The 26,293-nt window shown below is 47.9% G+C and overlaps 1 protein-coding gene across 1 annotated transcript in view; it reads left to right on the forward strand.

The window, feature by feature from the left end:
• The first annotated feature begins 3,143 nt into the window (after positions 1–3,143).
• NOD2 (nucleotide binding oligomerization domain containing 2) overlaps positions 3,144–26,293 on the forward strand; it is a 34,635-nt gene continuing 11,485 nt past the window's right edge. Inside the window, 18 exon segments of the mRNA XM_057492680.1 lie at positions 3,144–3,394; positions 6,796–6,940; positions 8,959–9,154; positions 9,156–9,181; positions 9,184–9,421; positions 16,420–16,520; positions 18,906–19,277; positions 19,280–19,465; positions 19,468–19,649; positions 19,651–19,873; positions 19,876–20,067; positions 20,070–20,366; positions 20,369–20,449; positions 20,452–20,622; positions 20,625–20,688; positions 23,700–23,722; positions 24,527–24,587; positions 24,815–24,898. Coding sequence (XP_057348663.1) covers positions 8,967–9,154; positions 9,156–9,181; positions 9,184–9,421; positions 16,420–16,520; positions 18,906–19,277; positions 19,280–19,465; positions 19,468–19,649; positions 19,651–19,873; positions 19,876–20,067; positions 20,070–20,366; positions 20,369–20,449; positions 20,452–20,622; positions 20,625–20,688; positions 23,700–23,722; positions 24,527–24,587; positions 24,815–24,898 — 2,489 coding nt within the window. The 5' untranslated portion in view covers positions 3,144–3,394; positions 6,796–6,940; positions 8,959–8,966.

Consider the following 26,293-nt stretch of genomic DNA (forward strand, 5'->3'; position numbering starts at 1 on the left):
TCTGTCAGTACTTCCATTTTATGGCTGAATAATATTCCACTGTATGGATATACCACCTTTTGTTTCTCCATTCATCCTCTGGTGGACATTCGGGTTGTTTCTACACTTGGGCTATTATGAGTAACACTGCCATGAACATTTGTGTACAAGTTTTTGTGTGCACGTATGTTTCCAGTTCTCTTGAGTATATACCTAGGAGTGGAGTTGAGGGGTCATATGGTAACTCTATGTTCAACTTTTTGAAGATCCACCAAGATGTTTTCCACATCAGCAGCATCTTTTACATTTTGATCAGCCATGTCTGAAAGTTCCAACTTCTCCACATCCTTTCCAACACTTGTTATTTTCTTTCTCTCTGTGGGTGTGAACTAGTATCTCACTGTGATTTTAATTTGCATTTCCCTAATGATTAATGATGTTGCATATCTTTTCATGTGCTTATTGGCCACTTGTATACCTTCCTTGGAATAATGGCTATTCAAATCCTTTGCTCATTTAAGAAATTGAATTAGTCTTTTTATTGTTGAGTTTTAGAAGTCCTTTGTATATTTTGAATATGATTTACAAATATTTTCTCCCATTCTCTTGGTTGTCTTTTCACTTTCTTAATAGTGTTCTCTGAAGCACAAAAGTTTATAATTTTGATAAAGTCCAAGTTATTTATTTTTTTCCTTTGGTTGCTTGTGCTTATCATATCTGAGAAATCATTTCCTCATCCAAGGTCATGAAGATTCACATTGATAATTACTTCTAAGAGGTTTATATTTCAGCTCTTAAATTTAGGCCTCTGATCCATTTTGAATTAATGTTTGTATATAGTATGAAGTAGTGGTCTAAAGTCATTTTTTGCATGTGGTTATCCAGTTTTCCCTGCACCAGTTGTTGAAAAGACCCTTTTTCCCCTTTGAATTGTCTTGACATCCTTGTTGAAAAGCAGCCTGCCTTTAAATTTAGCCTTATATTACAGATGTCTCTCTATGCTAATAAAATTTCTACTGAAATATAACAAGCATAAAGGAAAATGCAAACATCATGTTTAGCTTGATCAGTTTCACAAAGTATTCACACCCATGTAACCACCACTCAGATAAAAAAGAACAGAACATTACTAGACTCCAGAAGCCCCTGATGTCCCTCCTCCTGGTTACTGCCTCCAACTTCCTCCCCAGTAGGGAACTCTATCCTGGCTCCTGTCACTGTGACTTAGTTTTTCCTGCTTTTGAACTTTATATAAAGGCTACCAGACAGTACTGTGCTTTTGCATCTGGATTCTTTCACCCAACATATTTATGAGGCTGCCGTTCTTGTGGGCTATAGTAGGTCACTCATTTTCACTGGTTATTAGATTACAGCATCATGTTTGGTACATTCACACCCCACTTAACAAACATTTATTGTATGCCAGGCCCAGTTCTAGGCTCTGGGATGAGGCAGGGAACAGACAGAAAGATTGTGACTGTTTCCTTGGGGCTCATGTTCTTTGGGAGAGAGACTGACGCCAGAGACAATAAGTAAGGAAATATATAGTATGTTGTGTGCAGATAAGTGCTGTAGAGAAAATACAAATAAAGCAGGGCAAGGGATGTGGGTGAAAGGGGTTGCAATTGTACATAGAATGGTCAGGGAAGGCCTCACTGAGGAACTCACATTTAAGCAACGGCCTGAAAGAAGTTAAGGAGGGAGCCATGTAGATTTCTAGAGGAAGAGCATTCCAGGAAGGGGAACAGCAAATGCAAAGGCCCAGAGGTGGTGGCAGGCCTGGCATATTCCAGGAACAGCTAGGAGAGCAGTGTGGCTGTAGCAGGATGAATAAGGGGAATATGTAAGGAAGGATACAGAGAGGGTGCTGGGTGCAAATAGCAATTGTAAGGACCTTTGTTGGCTTTTACTCTGAGATGGGACACACAGGAGGGGTTTTGGTAGAGGAGTAACATAAATTGACTTTTTTTTTTACAGACTCACTGTGTTGAAGAAAGGCTGTAGTTGGAATCATGGAGAACAGATAGGAAGGAGCTCTTGCCATAACCCAGGTGAGAGATGACAGTGATTTGGACCCAGGTGGTAATGGATATGGTTTAAGAAGCAGCTGCATTCTGGACATATTTTGAAGGTCGAGCCGGCAGTTTGCTCCCAGGTTGGATGTGGGGTATGAAAGAATATGCGTTAAGTTTTTCAGGGTCAGTTTTCTTAAGCAATCTGCTATTATTGGGCATTTAGGAAGGAGGCTTCTGCCTTTTCACTGTTAATAGGTAAGATAGTGGTGAACATGCTTGTAGATAGAGCTATACACTATCTGGAATGATTTCCTTGGGGCAGATTTAGTCCTTCTAACTCCGCATTTCCCAACCTCAGCTGTGCACCCGCTGAGCAGGTATTTACCCAGAGGCAGTGTGGGGAAGTGGTTGGAGCATGACTGTTGGTGCCACACTCCTGGGGCAAATCTTGGCTCTGCTATCACTACTTCAGTAGTTATTTAACTTTCTTGTGCCTCAATTTCTTCATCTACAAATGAGGGATAATGACAGTCACTACCCTGTGGGAGGGATTAACTGAGTTGATGTTCGTAAAGCCTGGTACAGAGTAAGCACTATGTATGTGTCAGTTATTTTCCTTTATATTGACTTCACATTCAAACACTTCCAAATGCAAGTGTTTTCAAAGGAAGGCTTATATTAACACCTTCAATGGAAAATCAGTGCCACTTGTCTGGAACAATAGGAAGTCATAAAATAAATTTAAGGGAAACAGAGCAGTGACTGTTAAATTCGAGTTAGATATAGTTGCAGAGCCAAGCTGACTAGGCAGAGCTAGAGGGGATTCAAGCCCTATTAGTACTGCAGTGAGCGGCCGGCTGAGACTTAAACAAGCATAGAAAGAAAAATGAAAAAAGAGGAACTTTAAATGCCCTGTCCACGCTCACCTAACACGTCACCCATCAGACTCCAGAAAACATTAGTCTAGGATTTCACAATACCGAGGGTGACTTACTGGCCTCTCTAAGGGTGCGTCTGTCAATACTGGCACCGACAGCTTTCCTAGCTTTTCATTGTACAGGATGTCTCCGTGTGAGTGTGGGGTGGGGGGAGAGCTGAGTGGGAGGCTGGTCCCGAGCTACTCTCCGGGGGGAAAGGAGGCCCAGAAAGGGGGTCACGCCGGGCCCGTCCTGCCGGCCGCAGGGGCGCTCTCTGCTCCGCGGGCGGCGGGCACCGTGGGGACCGGAGGGACGTGGCCGGCAGGGCCGTGGGGCTGGGCAAGGGGGCGGGGGGGCCCGGCGGCGGAGGCCGGGGCGGCGGGGCGGGGCGAGCGGCGGCGCAGCACCCGCGAGGGCCCAGCGGATCCGGAGCCGGGAGTGGCGGCCCGACCGCGCGGAGAGGGCCGGCGCCGGCGGCCCGCGGTGAGTGCGCCCGTGCTCCGCGAGGTGCCCCCGCCCCGGAACTCGGACGCCTAACTTCAGAGCCGTCCAGGCCCCCGGTGAAGGAGGGGGTCTAAATGGAAGGTTGAAGGAAAGGGGGCGTCTCGAGGTTGGGGAGCCCCCTGGCGGGCTGTGGCTACAGAGGATAAGGAGGCTTGAGGGTGTGGGCGAACTGCTGGTCCCCAGGAACGCTGGAGGCCTGGTGAGAGACCACGGTTTGGGGATCCAGGCGTGTGTGGCGGGAGAGCCTGCAGGGTAAGAGCCTGCTGGTTACCCAAATCCTGAGGCACGCGGGGAGCTGGCCTGGAAATGAGGCCAGGTGTCAAGTTTCAGCGGGGTTACTCTCTCTGGGCCTCAATTTCCTAATTTTTACTGTCTGTGAATAGGTGGGTATACGTGAGAGAGTGGATGACCTCTAACCCTACCTGGGGCCCTGTAACTACTATGGGAGTCTCCTCCCACTGGTGGGGGTGGAGGCCCCAGCCCAGGTAGGCCGGATGCCAGGCCTGCCAAGCACCACATCCTCTGTGCTGTTTGACCTCTCCTCTTCACGTTGGGGAGCAGTCATCCGGTCCTACTTGTGTCCAACAAACTAAAAAGCCTCCCCAGATCCCCTAGGGAAGACCCTCCCACAGCGGGACCCCTGGCTCTGAGTCTGCTCTTGCTTCTCCCTTTTTCTGAGCCTTTCGGCTTCTCCCTGCATGGCCTTGGGCTTTCCCTGGGCTGTACCCTGGCCACGGGGTCCGTCTTCCATAGAAGGAAGTCTGTCATTGACCCCTTGGTGAAGACCAGAGTGACATTCCCCTTGCCTCTGCTCTCCTGTCCCAATCCCTCTGCCCCTGCATTTGTTGGTTACCCAAATCCCCTTAGCTAATCTACAGCTGGGATCTGAGGCTAGAAGGGACCCATCTGGTCTGCTCGCCTTTTTCCCCAGGGCAGGATCCCTCTGCTGCATGTGCTCAGTGGTGGGAACTAGTTACTTATGAGGGAGCTGTTCAGAATCCTGCAGCTCTCACTTCATTTAGCTAAAATTTGTGGCTTGCAAATTCCACCCCTGGAATCCAATTCTGCTTCCTGGAACCAGGCAGAGTAAATTCATTCTTTTATCCATTCAAACAATCTTTATTAGTGTACTGGGTGAGATCCTGGGGAGACAGCAATGAAAAAATTATACTAAACTCCCTGCCTTCATGGAGGTTATATTCTAGAAAGGAGTCGGACAGCCATCAAATAAGTAACTACATGGTATATCAGGTGGTGAGCAGTGCTCTGGAGGAAAACAAGGCAGGCAAGGGGGATGAGAAGTCGGGGTTGGGTGTTGTAATTCTATACAGTGTAGTTAGGGAAGGCCTCTCTGAGATGGTGACAGCTGAGTGAACCATTGAAAGAGGTGATGGATGAACTATGTGAATATCTGGGGGAAAGGAGGTATCTTCCCAAAGAGGGAAAAGCATGTGTAAAGGTCCTCAGGCAGAAGCATGTGAAGTGGGAGCAGGTCTGGCTTGTTCCAGGCATAAGGAGAAGGCTTGTGTGGCTGGAGCAGGATGAGTGAGGAGCCAATAGCGCCTTAGTAGGAAATGAGTGCACAGAGGTAAGGGGTGGGGCGGTGGGGGTCCACTGCATGGACTGTTGACATCAGTGGTGAGGACTCTGGTTTCCCCTCTGTGCTCTGCAGTGGGAACCCCTGGGGCAGTGGTGTCACCTGCTCTAACTTCAAGGTTAGCAGACTCACTACAGGGAGTGAGGGCAGAAAATAGTGAGGGGGGGACCAGTGAGGGGTGCACTGTTGTCATTCTGGGGGGAGACAATGGGGGCTTGTACTCCTAGCATAGAGCTAGTGAAAAAAATTAAATTTTTAGATTCAGAATCTATTTTGAAGGTGAGGTCAGGAGGATTTGGGATGCAAGAAGAAAAGTAGAATCAAGGATGACTTGGAGGTTTCTGGCCTGAGCATCTGGACGTTTTGAGCTGCCTTCAGCTGAAGTGGGACCTGTTTAGGGGGAAGATCGGGGGGGTGTGGTTTGTGCTTAAGTTGGAGATGCCCATTAGGTATCCCTGTGAAGATGTCCAGTAGGCAGTTGGGACATTTTAATGTGGAGGGAGCTGAAAATGAAACTGTGGGCATCATCACCAGATAGCCGGTGTTTAAAGCCACAAGAGCAGGTATGCTCATGTGGGGAGACAGTGATACAGAGAAAAGAGGGCCAATCAGAGAGTTCTGAGGCTCCAGTGTTAAGAGGACCAGCCAAGGAGACATTAAGAGCAGCCAGGAGGATGGCAGCCCCGAACGGCAGTGAGGAGCATGCTTCAAGGAGAGAGGGAGTGACTCTGACTGATGCCTTTGGCAGAGGCAGCAAGATGAGGGCTGAGAATACAGCAGTGTGGAGGTCACCGGTGAGGAGACAAGGCCCTGGGGGTGGAGTGCAGGGAACAGGATTGGAGGGGAAGGAAAGGCAGCAGTACAGACAACAAGGAGTCTTGCTGTGAAGGAGGCAGGGAAACGGGGTTGGAGTCAAGAGCAGAAGAGAGGGCTTTACTTTCACGATGGAGAAATTAGTTTGTGTGCTGGTGGGAAATGTTCTGGAGAGAAGCTCGCTGAAGGGGGCCAGAAAGGAGGGTGACTGCAGAGGATGGGGATGCATCCAGCGCCTCAGCGCAGGCTTGGCCTCCGCTCAGAGCCAGGATGGTTCAGAAGATGCAGCTTCTCTGGGCCTCTGTAACCCTTCCGTCCAGGGGCCCAGCGAGCTGAGGTTTCAGCACTTAAGCAAACCAACTGGCTCAGGGCTCCAGGGAACCCAGGCTGGCTATGGTCTCAGGAAGGAGGGAGGTCTCAGGGCTTGGGGATGAGGCATGGCCCACCTGGGTTGCCCCTTTCATTTGACCCTCTGTTTCAGCAAGGAAATGCTCTTTGCTTTGCGTGGGCCTCACCTTCCTTGGGGAGAGCCTATAATGACTCCAAAATTAAGTAGAGAAGAAACAGCAGTGGAAACAGACTGATTTGTGTAGTCTGAAGTGGGGAAGTCTGAACAGGTGATTAAGGGGCAGAAGGCAGGATTTTAGGGAGTTTTTCTGAAGTGAGTGATGAGCTGTCATCTGATCTCTCACCTCAGTTTAAACTGAAGCGGAGGAAACTTAGCTAGACATAATGAGGAACTTCCTGAGCTGGTCAGTGAGGACAGCAAGGAGGCCAGGTCCTCTCCCCTGGCTGGTTGTGATGAGAAAGGACCATGCCTGCTCAGAGACAGGGGCTGGCCAAACTGGTCCTTGGGGTTTCTCCCTTGGAAGAAGGCCACGGCAGAGATAGACTTTTCCAGCTGCTGCGGGAGGGAAGAACACCAAACCTTATATGGCCCAGGCCTGCGTCTCCCTCCTGGTGTCCACAGAGCCCTGTCTCCGTCAGTTGGGTGTGTGTGGCTCAGCTTCTGTCAGCTGCCCAGACTCGGTGTGTTTGGGAAGAGCGCCTGCTTACTCACAGCTTGTCCCCTCGTGGGTGAGCACGTCTGTGGCTGTGTCTAATCCCCCAGTGAGGTAGGTCTCTCCTTCTGCACAGTGGGTTGGCCAACTCTGGCTTCTGGCTCATCCTCTTGGGGTTTCCCCAGTAGGTGGGGTCTGTGAGCAGATCTAGGCCTGCCACTCAGCCTTTGCCTTCCTGCTCCAAACTGCTCGCTGGTGACTTGGCCATGCCTGCTCTACCAAGCTAGTGACCTTCAGTGGAGGAGAGAGTGGTCTGGCTCTCCTGATACAGAGGAGAGAGTGGCTGTCCATCCTTAGGCTGCACACATGCTCTCCAAGCCTCAGGTCAGCCGGAGTGCCAGCCTCATTTCTGGACTGTTCCCAGAGGGAGGCCTGGGTGGTTCTTTTCCCCTGTACTAGGGCAGGGGTGGTGGTGGGGCTGGTATTTCTGTAGCTGAGAACCACTCCAGGGCAAACCCAGAGCTCTTCCTACCCTTTCTTGTTCTCTCCTCTCTCCCCCCCACCACCTCTCCCCTACCTCCTCTGCTTGCCAGCGGGCTCTGGGAGGAGGCCATAGACAACTGTTAGCTCCTGGTGGGAGCAGCCTCTGGGTGACTCCCTCTTTCTCCCAAGCTGCCAGGCATGCAGGTACCTTTGCTCTCTGTTTCCTTATCTGGCTTCCAACCTTAGTGTTGGCAGCATTCTGAGTCGGAGATTTCTCCTTTTCCTTGCTTTGGCCGGTGTATGAGGACAGGCACAGAATATTTCCAGCCCTTCCACTTGATTGATGGATATTTGACTTGAGCTTCCCAAGGTGCCCACCCTGGGCCCAGTCCTGTGCCAAGCTTTGGGATTTCAGGACGAGGAAGACCCAGGCTTCATCTTGGACCAGGAAGGGAGACAAATAAACAACCAAAAAGAAAGATGCAAAATCCCCAAGCCCTACGGCATGTGCTCCCTTGACTATCTCAGAATGTCCCTGTTTTATAAAAAGAAGAGGCATTCTTCTATTTCCATGCCCACTTGCTTTCACTTTCATTTTCTCTGGGAACCGCATCAGTGTGCATTCCTGGACCCTGTGACAGTCACAGAATGGATCCAGCTGACAGACTTTTTCTGCTGCTTGGGGACCTCCGAGGTTTGAAGCTCTGAGGGATTGCTTCCCCTCAGATTCTCAGAACCTAGAGTCTAAGGACTGAGCCTAGAGCAAGCCATCAACAGACAAAGTCAAGGTGGAGAATGTAATGTGTGGTAGGGAGGGAGAGAGATGGAGGTGAGGGCTGGAGGCCAGTTGGGAGGGGACAGTGATAACACGTCAATGCATCCATAAGCTCCGAAACTACTTAGTTTGCACCATGATTTTCGCTTCTTCTAAGTTAGGATCTTTAATGTTCTGGGTCTGTCCCTTGGGGTAGCACTGGATTCCCTGTACAGGCAGAGTCTCAGGTCCCTTGTGGGGAGCCCAAATAGAAAGGGAACAAAGATGTGCATTTGGGAATTTCCTTGCTTCGGTTAAAATCCTAGCTCACCTCATCTAAGTGTGAACCCTTGTACAAGTCCCTTATCCTCTCTATGCGTCAGTTTCTTCATCTGTAAAATAGGGCTGATTATAGTACCTACTGCAGAGTGGTTGGGAGCGTTAAATGGATTCATACATGAAAGCATTTAGAATGGTTTTGGCATACTATATGTGCCTAATAAATATTAGCCATTATTGAAGAGAGCTGCTATAGCCTAAATCCAATAGCAGGGAAGAGCCCTCTCACAATCCCTCAGAGAGAATTCTCTGATCCCTTGGGAGATGCTTCTCCTAATATTAGCTCAAGCCTTTTTAAATTTCTTAAGCCAGGGATGAAGCATGACTGTGGGAGCCAAGGGGTCTTGATTTAACTTCTGGCTGCTTCAAGCTCTCTGTGGGACCTTGAGCCACTTTCTTGCCTTCTCTGGGCCTCAGTTTGTTCCTCTCTACAGTGGGGAACTTGGATTGGGTAGTGTCTGAGGGTAGAACCCCGTCTAGTTTGGACTTGTGGGGGGGCCAACTTGTCCTCTCCGGCGCCCCCCTGCTCCTGCTTTGACCTCACTCTCTTCCCCAGGTTGGCAAATGTGCACACAGGAGGTTTTCCAGGTGCAGAGAAGCCAGCTAATGGGGCTGCTGGTCTTGGGGTTCCTGGAGGGCTTTGAGAGGGTCCTGGACTGGCTGCTTTTCTGGGAAGTCCTCTCCTGGGAAGACTTTGAGGTCCTCAGCCTCCGAGGCCAGCGCCTCTCCCACTTGGGCAGGTGCCACCTGGACATTGCAGAATAAAGGTGTTTGGGGCTGTGCATAGCTGTTGTGGCTGTCCAGGAGGCCCACAGCCAGTGCCTCCAGCTGCCTGGCTGCTACAACTCCCGCTCACCCCACCCAGCCCATGACCTGCAAAATCACCTGCCAGCCATCGCCAGGAGACTCCACAGGCACGTGGAGGGCGTGTTGGACCTGGCCTAGGAGCAGGGCTTCTTCAGCCTGTATGAGTGTAATGAAATCATGCTGCCCATCTTTATGTCATCCCACAGGGTAAGGCACTTCGATCCTGTGTAATCAGAATTCACAGGAAAAGGGTGTCTAGTCACCAATACTAATTTGTTTTCATGAAGTCAGCACTGTGGGTCATGGGATTCCCCCTCAAAACGTAGCCAGGCAGGTAAAAGTTGTTCTAGATTTTGGGTATTACACCACTTCTGATGAGAGGAAGTGTTGGATGATAGCCATGGGCTTGACTTCTGGAGTCAGAAAAATGCAGGCTCAAGGCCCTTCTGTAGGACCTCAACCTTCTCAGTGGACCCTCTCCATCCTGATCTCTCCTGTCTCAGCTTCCTCATCTGTAAAAAGATTTGTGTAATGCTTAGAACAGTTGTCTAGCACATTGGAAACACTCATTAACATTACCATTGGCTGCTATCAATTCTGTTATTTGTGATATTCTGTACTTGTACACTGTTATTGCTGCCTGTTTTAAATTAACAACTCAACAGATCATAAAAATTTATTAAAATAAATTGTATTTAATAATTAATATAGCACATTTTATGTACAAATATAGTTTAAATGCCCACACAAGATTTCTGATATGACATTTCCTTAGATCATAGACATTTGGAGTTAGGATAAAATTTCCTCTGAAAATGCCATTCCAAAAGAACAGAAAAGTGTCTGTTTGATAGTTCTGAAACTTTTAGTGATCCTCAGGCCTCCTGTGGTGGAGGTGGAAGAGCCATTAACATTCCCACTTTATGGACTGGAGAAGTGGCTTGAGTAAGCTCACAGTAGTAAATGAGAGGGTCAGTGCTGGACTTGAGCCTTGGTTCATTCATTCATCGTTAACTTATTATTCATTTTTATTCAGCCAGAGTCTATTTAGATGCCTACTACCTGCCAGGCTCTGTCATCTTGTGCTCAAGGTACCTTGCACATAGTAGGCACTCAATGAATACTTACTGATAAATACTCAAATTACTGAATGAATGAATGCAGTGTTAGGATAGGCTGGGTTGGGGGACTTTCTAGTTTTTATTTTTGTCTATTTAAAAGAAATGCATTTGGTGTGCAAGTGAGTTAAGGTAAGTCTAAGTTGAGTCTGATGGAATAAGCCAGTCTGTCTTCAAGGCTGTTTTAAAGCTGGTACTTACAGAGCGGACATGGTGTGGTCTCCTCTGTTAATGCACGTGACACCTACAGCTGTGCCCTGAGCACCATCTCCTGAGCCTGTCCCTCTGGATGCTACAGAAGACAGGTTAGTTATTATACCACCTTGTCTGCTGTGATCTGTTGGTGGGGTTGATTCAGTCCACACAGGATGTTACAGGATTGTGTCTTGTCATCTTTGATCAAGTTTTGAACAGTGTGGTCTGGCCTATATGCTCTGAGGGGTTTAGAGAAGAGGTCTAGAAGGCAGCCTGGAACTATTATAGGATGAGATAGGACATGAATAGAGGGAGTATTTAGATTGATGAAGAAAAGAAAATAGGATCACTCATGGGCCAGAGAAGAAATAATGGAAGTCTGAAAGTGTTCAGAATCAAACAATAATGAGAATATGATTTATAAAAATTTATGGGCTGCAACTAAAGTAGAACATAGAGGGAAATTTATGATCTTAATGCTTGTATTTGGAAAGAAGAAAGGCTGCATTTTAAAGAGCTAAGAATCCATCTTAAGAAAGGGCTAGGTATAAAGCAAAAACATGAGGGCTGGGACTGAGCTGAGCACATGGAAAGGATGGCAGGCAAGAGATTTGAGGGATGTAGGGGTTGTAGGAGTTTACAGGAATGGGGTTTAAGTTTTTAGAATCCAGCTCTCTCTGAGCCTCCTTTGACCCTGGCATTCTACCATTCTTTAACCTGGAGGCCTTTGTTCAGTGGCTGAATTTCTGATTCAGTGTGGGTGGCACTTGTGGTATGTCCAACTAACATATTCCCCTCCTCCAGGACTGCCTTGGGTACTATCATAACCTGACATATAATTTCCTATACAGTGGTGGTTGTCATGGGTTGCAGGTTGGGTAATGGAAAAATGCCATGAAATGAGACGAAATGAAAGTTAAAGAACTAAATCCCTAAGGTACGCATTGCATCTGTTTGCTATTGTGTACTGGGCACTATATGTAGCCCTTTACATTTATTTTCTCATTTCAGCTACACTGCTACCTTCCAAGGGTATAGTGTGGCTATACTGTTCCTTAACAATGAAGAAACTGCCCCAATTTCCCATCTGGGAGGTGACCTAGCTAGAATTTGAATCCAAGCCTGTTTGTCCCCAAAGCTTGTGCTTTTCTCTCTCTGACATGAAATGTGGGGCTTCATGTTGTAAACTTGCTTAGTTGGGCATAACCATAGTTAGCAAACCTGAGGCTGTAACACCACCTATCTATCTGACTCATGCAGCCACTGAAGTAGATTGGGCCAGGGTGGCAGACTGAATTGGTTGGCTCCTTCACAATATTAGCTTACATATGTTTAACTTGGGAAATATGCCATGACTCCTAAAAAGTATATCATCTCACATGTTATGGTATAAACATGTTCCCATCACTCAGGTGAAGAAATAAAATGTTATCAGTACCTTTCTCAATAGCAACCACTAGGCTGATTTTTGTGTTAATCATTTATTTGCCTTTCTTTATAGTTTTAATACCTTATACAATGATTCTCCAAATAATGTATTGTTTTGTTTTGAAAAACACAGCATAAACACCTGTGTCAGGAAAGGACAGTATTGCCTTTCATTCTTGAACGAAGTCTCCCAGGAGCAGGGAGGCTGAACAGGTTCTCAGGGACATGACCTGGCTTTACCTTCTCTGGGAGTTTATAACGTCCCCTGCTGGGAAGTCATTGGGAAAGGGCACGAGGGAGTCCTGGGAAACTGGATTCACTACAGCTGGAGGATCTGTTTGGGTGGCTGTAAGTCAGAGGCCAGATGTCCAGCAGGAATATCGTTTGAGGAAGTAGGCTGGCTGCTCTGTATGTTCAGTTGTAAGCTTGCCAAAGGCTCTTTCAGTTTCCAGGAATAGGGCAAGGCCAGTCTGTGGGTGACATGAGTGACCTCACTGACCCAGGTAACAGGGGTTGAGAGAAAAAACGATATTAGCTAGTGGTACAGACAAGCCAAATATAGATTAAGTTTAGAGCCAGGACTAACTACCCTCAACATGTCTGAGTCTTGGGTCACACTACTGCAATCTGTCTGGACTGGTGGCCGTCTACTTGTAGTACAGAGCTGTCATCCTGAGATTTCCCTTCCTAGTCCTCCTATGTTGGTTCTTTTGTATCCTGAATACTCTGTCTTCCTTTCTCTTGGTTTGCTCTATTTTGGGAGATAATATCATTCAGCCAACTCTCTAGGGTGAGGTTTTGGAGTTAAACTTTCTAAACTTTTATATATCTAAGAGTTTCCTCCTATTTGATTGACAGTTTAGCTGGGTATAACATTCTGGGATGGTCATTTTCCTTCAGAATTTTGAGAGTATTATTTCCTAATCTTTCTTTCAGAGAATTCCTAGAAGAATTCCAAAACCATTTTATAATTCTTCCTGGAACCTTGTAAAAGTTTATTTTGGTCCCTAACATTCTGGAATTTCACTATTATGTGCCTTGGAGTTCTTTCATTGTGCTGGGCACCCAAAAGACACTTTGAATCTGGTCACTCATGTGTTTATGTTTTAGAAAGTTTACTTGACTAGCTTGTCGATTATTTCTTTCTGTTTTCTCTCTTTATGAAACTACTACTGTTTGAATTTTAGAACTCCTGGACTGATTGTCTCATTTCTTCTACTTCTCATCTATTTTCCATCTCTGTGTCCTTTTGTTCCACTTTCTGTATAATACCCTCACCTTTAATATTTAAACCCTTGAGTTCTCATTTTGTTATGATTCCTTTAATTTCCAAGATCTATTTTTGAATGTTCCTCATTGTAGCATCCTGTTTTTGTTTTATGGTTTTGTAACATCTTGTCTTACTTAAGGATTAAAATGATAGGGTGAACTTTTTGGCAGAGGGTGGGGGGAGATTTTTTTCACCCTGCATAACCTTTTTACCTATAAGTGCTTTCCCCTTTCCCATTTATTTGGCCTCTGTCTTCCATATTAGATCCTTTCTTTGGGCATATGATCTTTCTTGGTCATCTGCTCATGACTGAAATAGAGCACTTTAAAACTTAACTGGAAACCCAGAGCATGCAGATGAATCTTGCGTACCTTGAGTTTCACTGTAGACATTTTTTGGAAATGGCAGTGTTTACATCTTAGACCTTTTCTTCTGGGTTGGTTGAGTCCACATTGTAAACTTCACAGACCTCCTGCCTGGGGATAAAGGTCTGGCTGCCGGAGCTGTAGGAGACCAGTGAGTGAGAGGGCTGGGCAGTGATAGTGATGCAGAGACATCTCAGCACTCATTTTGCACATGGTCATTTAACCCTTCTGTTTGGGGTATAATAACTACCTCCTTTATTGTGTCTGGCGCCTGCTGGTCTGACGATCCTGCTTCAGCCTTTATGGAATATAAATCACCATACTTTGCCATGGCAGGGCAGGGACAGTTGCTAGTGGCTTGCACTGGGTAAGGGAAACTGGAGATATGTTTCCAGAAAACTTTGACTCAGTCCGCCTTTATTTAATCATTTCCTTTGGTCCAGAGGTACCTGATGCTTTTAATTCTAGAGAACTTTATAGTTCTGTGGTTTTCAACCTGCCCATTGTTGGCTTAGGATTTGGATATTTGGGCTCTTCTTAGTCTGTTACTGTTCATTCATTGGGCAAATTCTTGAGCACCTACTGTGTGCCAGGCACTCTTCTAGGTATTGGAAATATATCAATGAGTAAAACAGACAAAAGTCCTTGTCCTAGAGATGCTCACATTCAGTGGGGAGAGACAGACAGTAAACAAAAGGGAGCAAAGACAGGAGAGTATGTTAAAAGGTGATATGTACTGTAGAAAATAGGTAGCATGGGTTTTGGGAGTAGAGAGTTGCAGGAGACAGAGGGTTAGTGATTACAATTTTAAATAGGATAGTCAGGGAGTCCACTTCACTGGGAAGGTAAAATTTGAGCAAAGACTTAAAGGAGGTGAGGGCTTTAGTCACGTGGGTAGATGGGAAAATGGAATTGCAGGCAAAGGCCCAGAGGTAGGAGCTTGCTTGATGTTTTTAGGAGACAGGAGGCTCATGTACTGAGTGGAATGATCAAAGTAAGAGAAGTAACCGGGGTCTGGATGGTTAATAGACAGCACTTTTTTTTTTTTTTTTCCCGGGGTCCTGACCTTATTCCAAGTTCTCAGTTCACATCTGCCTCCTGCATGCCAGGGCTGTACTCCCTCTTCCCTATGTGTTAAAACCAGCCCTCCAGCCCCAAGGACACATACCTCCATGTGACACTCCCTGGGCTTCAGTGTTGCCTCATGAATGATCCCTCCGGCTTTAGGTTCCTACTTTATTTCTGGCTCAAAAAGTGACTCCATTCCTTCTCTTAAGCTTGTCTATGAATTACAAAGAACTTGACTATATTTGGGGGCAGAGAGGGCTAGTAGGGCAGAGATGGGAATTTTCTGCTATTAATTTAGGTGCTCGGAGGACTTCCTCTGAATGATGTAAGGCCCTTGAAATTTATTGAAGTTAGCTTTATGACCCAATATATGGTTTATTTTATTAACTGTTTGTGTATTTAAAAAGAATGTGTATTCTGTCATTGTTGGTTATTGTGTTGATGACAAGCTAATTGTGTTGCCCACACTTACATGCTTACTGCTCTTCTATTTCTATTTGAGAGGAATGTGCTGCTGTCTAGACAGCACTTTTTTCTGTTTGGGACCTTGCAAGTTACTTTTGGAATTGGGCTTTTACCCTGAGAAAATGGGGAAACTGGTGGGATATTTGTAACAGGAATAGTGTGATCTGGCTTTTATTTTTAAAGAATTGCACTCTGACTCTGGTGTTGAGATTAGATTGTGGGGACAGGGACAGAGGCAGGGAGACCAGTTAGGCAGCCTCTGCTGTTTCCAGGTGAGCGATGATGGTGGCTTGGATGGTGGCAGTAGAGAAGGTAGGGAGAAGTGGTAGAATTTTATAGCTGTGTGTCCATCACGGTGTACACTGGCCATGTGTGACTACTGAGCACTTGAAATGTGGCTGGTCTACACTGAGACTGTTTCAAAGACTTTACATGAAAGAATGTAAAATACCTCAGTGGTGTTTTACATTGATCACCTGTTGAAATAGTAATAGTTATATTGGGTTAAATAAAATACATGATTAATTTCACCAATTTCTTTTTACTTTTAGAAATGTGGCTATTAGAAGGCTTAAAATTACACATGCTTCTTGCATTGTATCTGGCTTTATACCTCTACTGGACCGTGCTGTTCTGAATATGCTTTGAAGGTAGAGCCAAGAGGACTTGCTGGTGGATAACAGAGGAGTGGTTTCAAGGGTGACTCCCAAATTCTGGTGCTGAGCAACCGGAAGGATGGAGTGGATGTCTGAGATGAGAAGGATGGAGAAGGAAGCTGAGATGAGGAAGGCTGTAGGTTTGGCTCATGCATGTAGATAGTTTTTAGTTTTAGATCCATTCAGGTGAAGGTGTTCATAAGACATCTAAGTGGAAATGGTGGTAGGCAGTTGAGAGCATGTCCACGGCTCAGGGCAGCAATTTAACTTCCATATGAAAATGTGGGAGTCACAGGCAGAGATGGTGTTTCAAGCCATGAGACTCGATGAAACCACCTCTCTCCCAGATGATTTCCTGCTTCCAGAATTGTGGTCTCCTATCCTTTTAGGTTTATAGGTTTATGCCTTTTTAAAAAATTATTATTCACTCTCTTAATGGGTTTTGAGAGGAAGACAGATTGGATGTGTGTGTTCAAGTGTTCATTTCACCACCCAATGCTGTATTGACTTCTTTAAATTCATCTTGCTGTTTGTTTTCTGGCCTTTTATTGTGGTGGAAGAGAGATGCCTATGAAATGGCAGTAATCTGTAGAAACCTTTATCAGCCTTTCTAAAAAGATAATGACTTGCTTTTTCCAAAGGAAGAAACCTCCTTGATCTTGCCACAGTGAAGGCAAATGCGTTGGCTGCCTTTCTTCTACAACATGTTCAGGAGCTACCAGTCCCTTCGGCCCTGCCTTTTGAAGGTATATATATGCTCTCAGTTCATGAGAAAATGAAAAGGCTGCACAGATTCACGGATAACAGCAAGAACTCCAGGGTGAGACACATCAGTTAGAATCCCACTTACTGGCTGTGCAAGCTTCCCTGACTCCATTTCCTCATTTTAAGGTTAACACCACCTGTGTCTCATTGGGCTGTTGGGAGGATTAAAAAGATTACCGTGTGTAATATTAGGGTTAGCTTTTATGACTTCCTGCACTGCAGAGTGACAACTGGAGATACTGTGTATTGGGGCGAATATGGGAATTCCTTACTAGGGAAACACTCACTGTCAATAATGAAAAGATGTGGAAACACTTTTTGAGATAGGGCTGGTATCTCCCAGTCTCTGGGGTTTAGCTACTCACTATCAGAAACTCAAGAACCAAATAGATAATGTGGTATCTCTGATTGTGCATGGTCACCAAGCCAAACCCAAGGATGGGAGAGGCTGGGAGAGCACAGTTTGAATGTCCCAGGCATCTTGTCCTTTGTGGCAACCCTGAAAAGGAGGAGGTTATATTTTCTCTGCCTTGCAGATGTGAAACTGGGGCAAGGAAGTTAGGTGACAGGGTAAGGGAGGATGGTCTGGTTCTAGACTGTCGCCACCTATGCTCTCTCTTTTCTTGGGAGAAGAGATCTTCAGTTGTAAAGAGAGGACACAAGTCTGATATGTCTTGTTCCTGCATCAGTCACTGTAGGGAAAGCTCATGGGCACCAAGGGGCCCTGAACTGTGGATGGTGTTGGCAGATGGATTTATCACCCTGAGCCCTCTGCTCTGGGCAGTGAGCACATCTGTGGGAAGCCTGTGCATGGTATCTGGATGTGTACCATCTCACCTGAGACCAAACCCCAGTGCACAGCACAGAGCATGGTGCCGGGCTTGGCCCTTGGTTAGTATCATCAAGCACAGTTGGCCATTAATGCATTGTAATGCTGTGACATGGTGCAGGGTACCCCAAGGTGACATTGCTAAAGGTGTTGATTGACACGTTTGTTTTTAAAATGAGAGATAATTGTTTTTTTAGAGAATCATTTTTTGATATCAATGGCTGGATAACCTGCATTGGAAATTGGGGCATTTGAGAGGAAAAAAAATGTATCAAAACAGAAACGTGGAACATTTCCTTTATATGACTGCAAATACAGCTTTGACATGCTAAGAGTGCTCTGTGAGAATTTCTTGTTAGCGTTTGAGTTGAGAACCAGTGGGCCAGTACTAGGTTGGGGCAGTGAGGCCTGATGCTCTGAGGTCCTCCAGCCCTGGGGCTTCAGACAACCACTTCACCATTTTCTTAAAAGGGAACTAACCCCTGACACAGGAAGTGGTTTGCTCATACTGGTATGAGAATGACTAAGAGCAGCAGCCCATGAACACACTCTCACTGTAGAGAGTCGCATGAAGATGATGCGGAAGTGGATCTTGATGAGGGAATCTTGTCCAAGTGCTTGACCCTGACACCCCAGTGACCCTGAGGCCATCTTGGGCCAGGTCCACCCAGATAATCTAGGATAATCTCCCTACCTGAAGGTCTTTAGTTTCTTCACCTCTGTCTAGTCCCTCTTGCAATAAGGTAACATATTCACAGATCCTGAGAATTAATTAGGATGTGAGCACCTACGGGGAGCTCCTGTTGTCTCTACTACACCCATCAATCATAATGATAGTAAATGCCATTTTCTGAGAGTTTATGAGGGTGAGGCATTCTTCTAAACTCTATTTTAGCTCATTTCCTCCTGAAATAATCCTTCAGGGTGTGAATTGCCCTCAGTTTTAGAGATAAGAATACTGAGGCCAGAAAGGCTAAGTGGCGTGCCCAAGCTAATGGTGGACCCAGGTTTGAAACTCAGATGTATCTGAGTTCAGAAACTGGGCTCCTAAGCACTTAAACTTTCTGTTTCCCTTTAGAAAGATAAAACTGAGGCCAAGTGGTAAAGGGACTTATCTATGGCTACCTAACCAATATGGTGGGACAGGCATCAGAGTGCAGGTCTTCTGACCCCAGCCCAGCACGCCTTCTAATCTTCTCCAGCTCTTCCTGATGTCAGTAATAGTAACAGTGCGAGCCAGTGTCTTCTGAGCACTTACTTTGTGTTGGACACAAATAAAGAATTTGATAGGCATTATCTTAATTGATCCATATGAAACTCTATCAGGTAGGGACTGTCATCTCACCTACTTCACAAGGGAGGAAACTGAGGCTTAGGAAGGTCCTATGACTGCCCTCAAAGTCCTTAGCTCATGAGTGGAGAGCCAGGATTGGCGCCTGCTGGCTACTCTCCCCGGCGTGTGCCATCATGTTCCTCCAAGACCAGATCCCGTCTTCTCCATGGTCTCACCTCAGGTGCCTCTTCTTCTGTCTTTCAGATGCCACACGTAGGAGATACATGTCCCAGCTGAGGACCACAGTATCTGCTCAGCCTTGCTTCCTGAGCACCTATGATGGGACAGAGAATCTTTGCTTGGAGGAAATATATACAGGGAATGTTTTGGAGATCCAGACACAGGCAGGCATGGCTGGACCCATGCAGAAAAGCCCTGCTACCCTAGGTCTGGAGGAGCTCTTCAGCATCCATGGCCATTGCAGTGAAGATGCAGATGCCGTGCTGGTGGCGGGTGAGGCAGGCAGCAGCAAGAGCACATTTCAGCAGCTGCACCTGCCGTGGGCTGCAGGGCAGGCTTTCCAGGAAGTCCTCTTCATCTTCGCATTCAGCTGCTGGCAGCTGCAGTGTATGGCAAAACTGCTTCTGTGCAGACACTGCTCTTTGAACATTGCTATTGGCTTGACCTTGGCCAACAGGATGTCTCCCAGGTCCTCCTTGACCACCCTGACTGCCTCCTCTTAACCTTTGATGGCTTTGATGAGTTCAGGTTCAGGTTCACCGATCATGAGCGTCACTGCTCTCCGACTGACCTCACGTCTGTCCAGATTTGCTCTTCAACCTTCTGCAGGGTAACCTGCTCACAAATGCCTGCAAAGTGTTGACCAGCTGTCTAGGCACAGTGACAGTGTTCCTCAGGAAGTACGTGCACAGCCTCAAGGGTTTCTTGGAAGAGGGCATTGAACTGTACCTGAGAAAGTGCCGTCGTGAGTCTGGGGTGGCTGACTTGCCTTATTCGCCTGCTCAAAGCGACCTCAGCCATGCATGGTTTGTGCCACCTTCCTGTCTTCACACAGATGGTATCCAAATGCCACCAGGAACTGTTGCTGTGTGGTGGGCGGTCCTTGAGGACCACCACAGATATGTACCTGCTGATCCCACAGTATTTTCTACTGCATGCGTCCCCACCAGACTCAGCCCCCTGTGGTCTGGAGCCCAGTCTGCTTGGAGGCAGGCTCCCACCCTCCTGCACCTTGGCCGGCTGGCTCTCTGGGGCCTGGGCATGTGCTGCTATGTGTTCTCGGTCAGGCAGCTCCAGGCAGCACATGTTGACAGTGAGGACATTGCTCTTGGCTTCCTGGTGCATGCCTGAAGCACTATGCCTGGCACTGCTGCTCCCTTAGAATGGCTACATATGACTTCCCAGTGCTTTTTGCAGTGTTCTACCTCATGCTCAGTGCTGGCCTGCAGCCGTCCTCCTTTAGACACCTCTGCAGTTGTCGCAGGCCAGGCAGCTTGCCGCTGGCCACACTGTGCATGCAGGGCTCAGAGGGCAAGGAGGGCAGCATGACATCCTTGCTGCAGGAGGCTGAGCCACACAACCTCCAGATCACAGCAGCCTTCCTGGCAGGACTTTTGTCCCAGGAGCACCGGGGCTTGCTGTCTGAGTTCCAGGCTTCTGGGAAGGCCCTGCTCCGGTGCCAGGCCTGTGCGCAGTGGTGTCTGGCCCCAGTCTTCACAAACACTTCTACTCCATCCCACCAGCTGTGCCAGGGGAGGCCAAGAGCATGCATGCCATGCCCAGGTTCATTAGCTCATCTGGAGCCTCTGTGAGATGCACGAGGAGCAGCTGGCACAGGAGACTGTGCGTGGGCTGAAGGTTGGGCACCTCAAGCTGACATTTTGCAGCATGGGCCCAGCCAAGTATGCTGCCCTAGCCTTCATGCTGTGGCACCTCCGGTGGCCTGGGGCCCTGCAGGTGGACACTCTGTGGGTAACACTGGCATGGAGCAGCTGCTGCCTTGCCTCAGGGTCTGCAAGGCTCTTTAGTGAGTGTGGCTGGGTAATGCTGGCCAGGCACAGTGGAGTGCCACGATTGAGGTGCAGGTACTGGAGCACTGTGCTAGGATTCAGGCATCCAGGCCCAGCCCCGGTCCTGCCACGTGTCATGTGCAACCCTGGCCCAGTTCCTTCCCCAGTCTGGGCCTTACTTTCAATATATGATAATGAAAACCATAATTTATTGAATGTCCTGTGTGCCAGGCACTGTGTTACATGCTTCCTGGAATTCCCTTCTTTAATCTCCATATCCACCCTGGGCTGTAGGCAGGGACATTATTATCCCCATTATCCTCAATTTGAGGCTCAGAGAAACTAAGTAACTTGTCCATTCAGGAGATGGCAGTGCTGGGATTCACAAATGACATCTTTTTGGTTACGAGTCCCTACGCCTCACCAACAGCCTGTCTGGATGGGCTTCAGAGGCTGCATGAGGGCCTTGCAGTCACATGCAGTTTGGTGTAACATGCGCCTGTTTGGAACTACCTCGAAGCAGAGGTGACTTGTGCCCTGTGGGAGACTTTACAGTCTCAGCGAGATGAGAATATCTGAAACAGAGAGTGGCTGCAGCATTTCTTCTGCCCTTTTAGTCCTTATGTAGTGTGGTGTCCACAGGAGATTTTGGCATCAGTCACATTCCTTTCAGCCCCATCTCAAAGTGGGAGGTGCCCTTTCAAATGTCTGTGCCCCAGCACCCCCTCTCCACATCCTGGGCCAGGTGAGGGCAGAGGGTGTGCCGGGGTCTGGCAGCCAGCACACTGCAGGCTCTCAGCTTCCCTGCCAGCCTTGAAAGGGGATGTCCTGCTCCCTATTTAAACCCTCTGAGAAAGCAGAAGTTGTAGCTGAAAGTTCAGATCCACTCCAGACCCCCAGGGCTCTTGGTTTACCCCAGGTGACCTTATTTGACCCCAAGCAAGGGACATGCCTCTCCTCGAATATATTAGAATGGCGCCACCTTCTCTGGGCCAAAGCAGCAAGCAAAACACAGGGACATCTACTAGAAACTGTGTGGTGGGCTTTGTTATCCCTCATGTAGGCACCATGGTCATACATTTATAAATATAATATATAATATATTATAGTTAATATGTGTATTAAATACAATTAATAGATGTTATCAGTATGACTCTCCGGAAGAAACAGATGACATACTTAAATTGGGTCTGAGGAGAGTTAAGGAAAGCAGAAAGGGATGTTCAAGGTCGTGGGGCTCGTTACAGTGGGACGGGGCTGGGCGGGGCTGTTTTCCTCCTCAGGCCTGAAGGGCAGGGTGGGTGTGAGCTATTAGCTGAGAGGAAGGCCACAGAGGGCCGCCTGATGGGAGCTGAGGCTGCAGCAACCTAAGATTGAGGTCTGGGCCCTTGATAAGCCCTTGCCTTCACTCTCCTCTCTTCTCCCACCTTAACCCAGCAGGGAGTCAGAGCAGGGTGCCTGCTGATGTAGTCCATGGGAATCAGGCCTGCAGGTCTGAGAGCTGGTACAGAGGGGAGGAGTGGATGGGCTGGTTAAATGGAAGATGGCCTCCACAATGCTCCACTTTCCTAGGAAGATGGAGTCATGATGATTTCACTCAGAAATTTTGAGACCTGCCTGGTGGAACTATTTTCCTGACATAAATATAAGTATGAGTATTTCTGGATAGTGGGCACATAGTCCTCAAAGGGGTCCTTGATCCCCAATTGCTCAGGAACCACTGGCCTGGATGAGCCTTATAGGTCAGTCCTTACCTAGAATGAGTGGAACCTCTCTCCTTTGTTTGGAAAGCCCAGTGACTCTACAATGTGTGGAAGGGCTGAGGGGAGGCTGTGGTCCCGTCTCTATTTTCAGACAAAGGTGAGGACGGTCTGGTTCTAGCACTCAGACTATTGTGTGCAGAGGGGCTTGTGGAAATCAGATTCTTGGGCCTGTCCCCAGCAGTTCCCTTTCTGAAGGTCTGGGGTGGGGCCCAGGAATCTATGTTTTAACAAATATCCCTAGTGATACTGATACACGTGGTCCAGAGGAAACTGCTGGTTGATGGGAACCAGCTTGCTTTTCCACTAGCAATGTAAGTCCTTGGCCACATTCCCCTGCTCTTTACCACACACACTGAAATTGCCTGCACTGTGGGGAAGGTGGAAACTGCCATGAGGTTGTTGTGGGGGCATTTCCTCTCTGTGTGTGTGTGTGTGTGTGTGTGTGTGTGTGAGAGAGAGAGAGAATGACGGGGAAAGAGGGGGAGGGGAAGAGAGGAAGGAGTGCAGGCTCACTTCCAAGGAGCTGAGTGAGCTGCTCTCTCCCACTTGAGGTGTTTCCATGCCAACTGAAGACCTCAGCCTCTAGGAAACCTGTATACAAAGTACCATATAGGTTTCTTTCCACCCTGGCTCTCTAGGGTGATGGCTTTCAACACTTTTTGACTGTGACCCATAGTGAGAGAGAGAGAGAGAGTACAGGTGGGCATGCACGCAGGCAAAACTGGAACAAAACCTTTACAAAATGACTCCCTTATTAATGTGATATACTCCACTTTCTCTGTTCTCTTCTTTTTCCATTTTAAAAACGTTGCTCGGAACATTCAAAGTTGATTTCATGACCCACCATGGGTCATAACCCGCTGCCTGAAAATCTCAGCTCTAAGAGCCCACAGAAGGCCATGAGGGAGAGGCCATATGGTGTCCTGGTTAAGGGTGGGCTTTGGAACCAGGCCACGTAGGCCCAAATCCTTTAGGTGCTGTGCAACCTTGGCAAAGTCACTTCACTTGTCTGTGCCTCAGTTTCCTTTTTCCTAATGGACATCCTAATAGTGCCTACACCATGGGCTTTTGTGATAATTAAATACCTGTCCTATTGGGAAGGGCTTAGGACAGCACCTGCAAGTCAGCTCTAAACATGCAAGCAACATGATTACAGGTAGCTTTCACTGCATGCCAGATGTTCACAGGCCTCTATATGCACTGTCTCTTTAAATCCTCAGCACTACCTCCTGTGAAGTCGGTAATACCACCTTTCTCTCTTATAGATGAAGGGACCAGCAGATAGCTAGTAAGTGGCTGCTCATGATCAGAACTTCCACTGAGGAATTCCAAGAGCTTGAGCTGTTAATCTTTTTTGTAGGGCCTCTCAAGTTTGCCTGAAAATGAATCATGTGCACAGTTTTTTAAATACACAGATCCCTGGGCCTCACCCCACAAGTACAGAATTGCCAGCTTCAGGGGAGGGGCCTGAGAGTCTGTATTTTCAGAAGACCTCCCTTATTAGACCTACTGGTTTCGGAAGACCTCAGGATTTGGGTGAGTTTTGGGAGCTGCCCCAAGAGGAGTGTCAGATGGGGCCTGCTAGGCAAGGTCTGTTCTGCAGGAGGGGGATCACTGGGCTGAAGGGCTGGACGCTGGGGCCACTCTTGTTTAACTGGCCTGACATCTGCTAACTGAGACAGTAATACGATCACTCTGGAAGTGGCCTAATTCCCGATGCTCCTTTCTGCCTCGAATCTTCTATGAGGTTGCTGTGATGATCATTTCCCATTTACAGAGCTGGAAACAGTGCCTCGGACCACATCAATGACTCCCTGAGGATTCCAGTGTTCTTAGCCAGGGGTTCTGGCTCCCTACTTCCTGAGCCACCCCCCATATAGTACATGCCGTCAGCACCCTTGCTAGGGATGAGGGGAGTCTCCAACTTTCTGGCTTGCTTGGTCCTTGCAGAGTTTCCCAGAGGCACAGATGCTGGCATGTTGGGGATGAGTGAAAGTCTCTTTTGGGGTTTTGTTCAATTTTTTTTTTTCTCTCATCAGCTCTGTCTCAGATTTATTTTGTCTTTTTTAACTTGTGAGATAACAATACTCAGACTGAGGCATCTGCAAGCTCATTGAACATGCCTGTCACTGTGAGCAGCTGCAGAAGTTGGTGTAAGTCCGGCTGGGCCATGGCATTGACCCCAGGTCCCTAGCCTCTCTCCAGGCCATGCCCCTGGGGCCACAGCTATGAGCAAGATGATGGGCCAGGACAGGGGTGTTTGCATGGCTGGCAGGCCTGGGGTGAGTCCTATCCCTGAGGGAATGGGCTACCCTGGGTTTGAGTGGCTGCTGTCCACTGTGCTTTGTCTCAGTGCATCCTCTCTCTCAGAATTTTCCAGTCTGTTCAACAACAAACTATCCCATGGCTGTGCACCCTCTGTGGCCAGGCTCCTTGCATGCTAGTGGAGCTTCCTGGCACTGAGGTGACCCCAGGGCTTCCCTATTCCCTGCAAACTATTCTTTGTCCCCTCCCCAGAGTCAGTTAGGTCTGGTCTCAGTCCTGGCTTGGCCCATACTGGGCTTGTGTTCTCCTGGCTGAAGGGGGCGGGCAAGGAGCAGTGTCTCATTTTGAGCAGGCTTTTGCTAATGCTGTGACCTCCCCAGTGAACTGGATGGACTCTGTTGAGGGCTTCCTGCCCTTTGACCATCAGCACCCAGGGCTGAAGAGGCTTTCAGGACCTTTTCCTTCCCTGTGTCCAAGAGCATCATAAGCTCTCCGGGGCTGCTGACTCCCCTGATGAATGCTGAGCACCAGCTGTGGGGGGAGGCATGCAGCAGTCACTCCCATAGCTGTGGTGGCCAGCTGCCAAAAAGCTCCCACAAGCTCTTTTCACTGCTTGGTGGGTGTGGGTTTGCACTCCCCTCTGAGAAGTTTGTGTTCCTGCCCCTCCTTCCTGCCCTCAGCTGGAGTCTCTTTCCTATCTGACATCATTCAGTCACCTCTCCAGCTGGTCCCCGGGTTGGCCCAGCTTTCCATTCTCTCTGGGGTATTCTTGCCTCCTGGATGTATGAGGCAGTAAGAGAAGATGAAGTGAAGAATTGCTTTCATCCATACTTTCTACCCTCTGGGCTGGGTTTGGGGATGGGCGCTGCCAGTTTTGAGTCGCTGATATGCAGCGCAGTCTCAGGCAGGGCTGCTGAGGCCAGCGCCAGCTGTACAGTTCTGTATAAAGGACTCTCACCTGCCGCCTTCCCTTGCTCTCCCACACTCAGAATGCCGAGAGCAGGTGGGCTGGCCCGATTTCCCCCTCCCCCAGGAGGGCTGTTGGGTAGCAGAAAGGTGCTGTGCTCAGAATTTGAGGCCTTAGGTTTACTAATAGAGCATCATGGTTGAGAGCGTGGGGCTCTGGAGCCGGACCGATGAGGTTTGGATCCAGGCTTCCTGAGATGTGAATCCTCGTCAGCTGTGTGACTTTGGGCAGCCCAATGTCTCTGTGCCTCTGTTTCCCCTTCTATAAAATGGGGAGTAATTATAGCCACTTCATAGATTGTTGTGATGATTAAGCAAGTTAATACGCATAAAAAGCTGGCACGGCATCGTAAGTGGTTTGTATAGAGAGTTCGTGGCTAAATGATGGCGGGAAAATTACGTAAGTTCTCAGCATGTTTGTCCTGTGTTAGTTCAGTCCTCCAGGGAGGGATTAGATGTGCAACAGATTTGCTGGGGAGAATAGGATGGGGGAAGGGAGCTGTGGGAGGCTGGGGGACCCGGCAGACTGTGAAGCAGGTGTGATCCTGAGTGAGGGAGAGAGGGAGGAAGGGCCTTAGGCTTCGGTGCAGTCCTGAGAGGGCAGGGAAGGAGCTGGGGAGTCTCCCAG

This window comes from Manis pentadactyla, chromosome 15 (assembly GCF_030020395.1).
Source record: "Manis pentadactyla isolate mManPen7 chromosome 15, mManPen7.hap1, whole genome shotgun sequence".
NCBI classification, from domain to species: Eukaryota; Metazoa; Chordata; class Mammalia; order Pholidota; family Manidae; genus Manis; species Manis pentadactyla.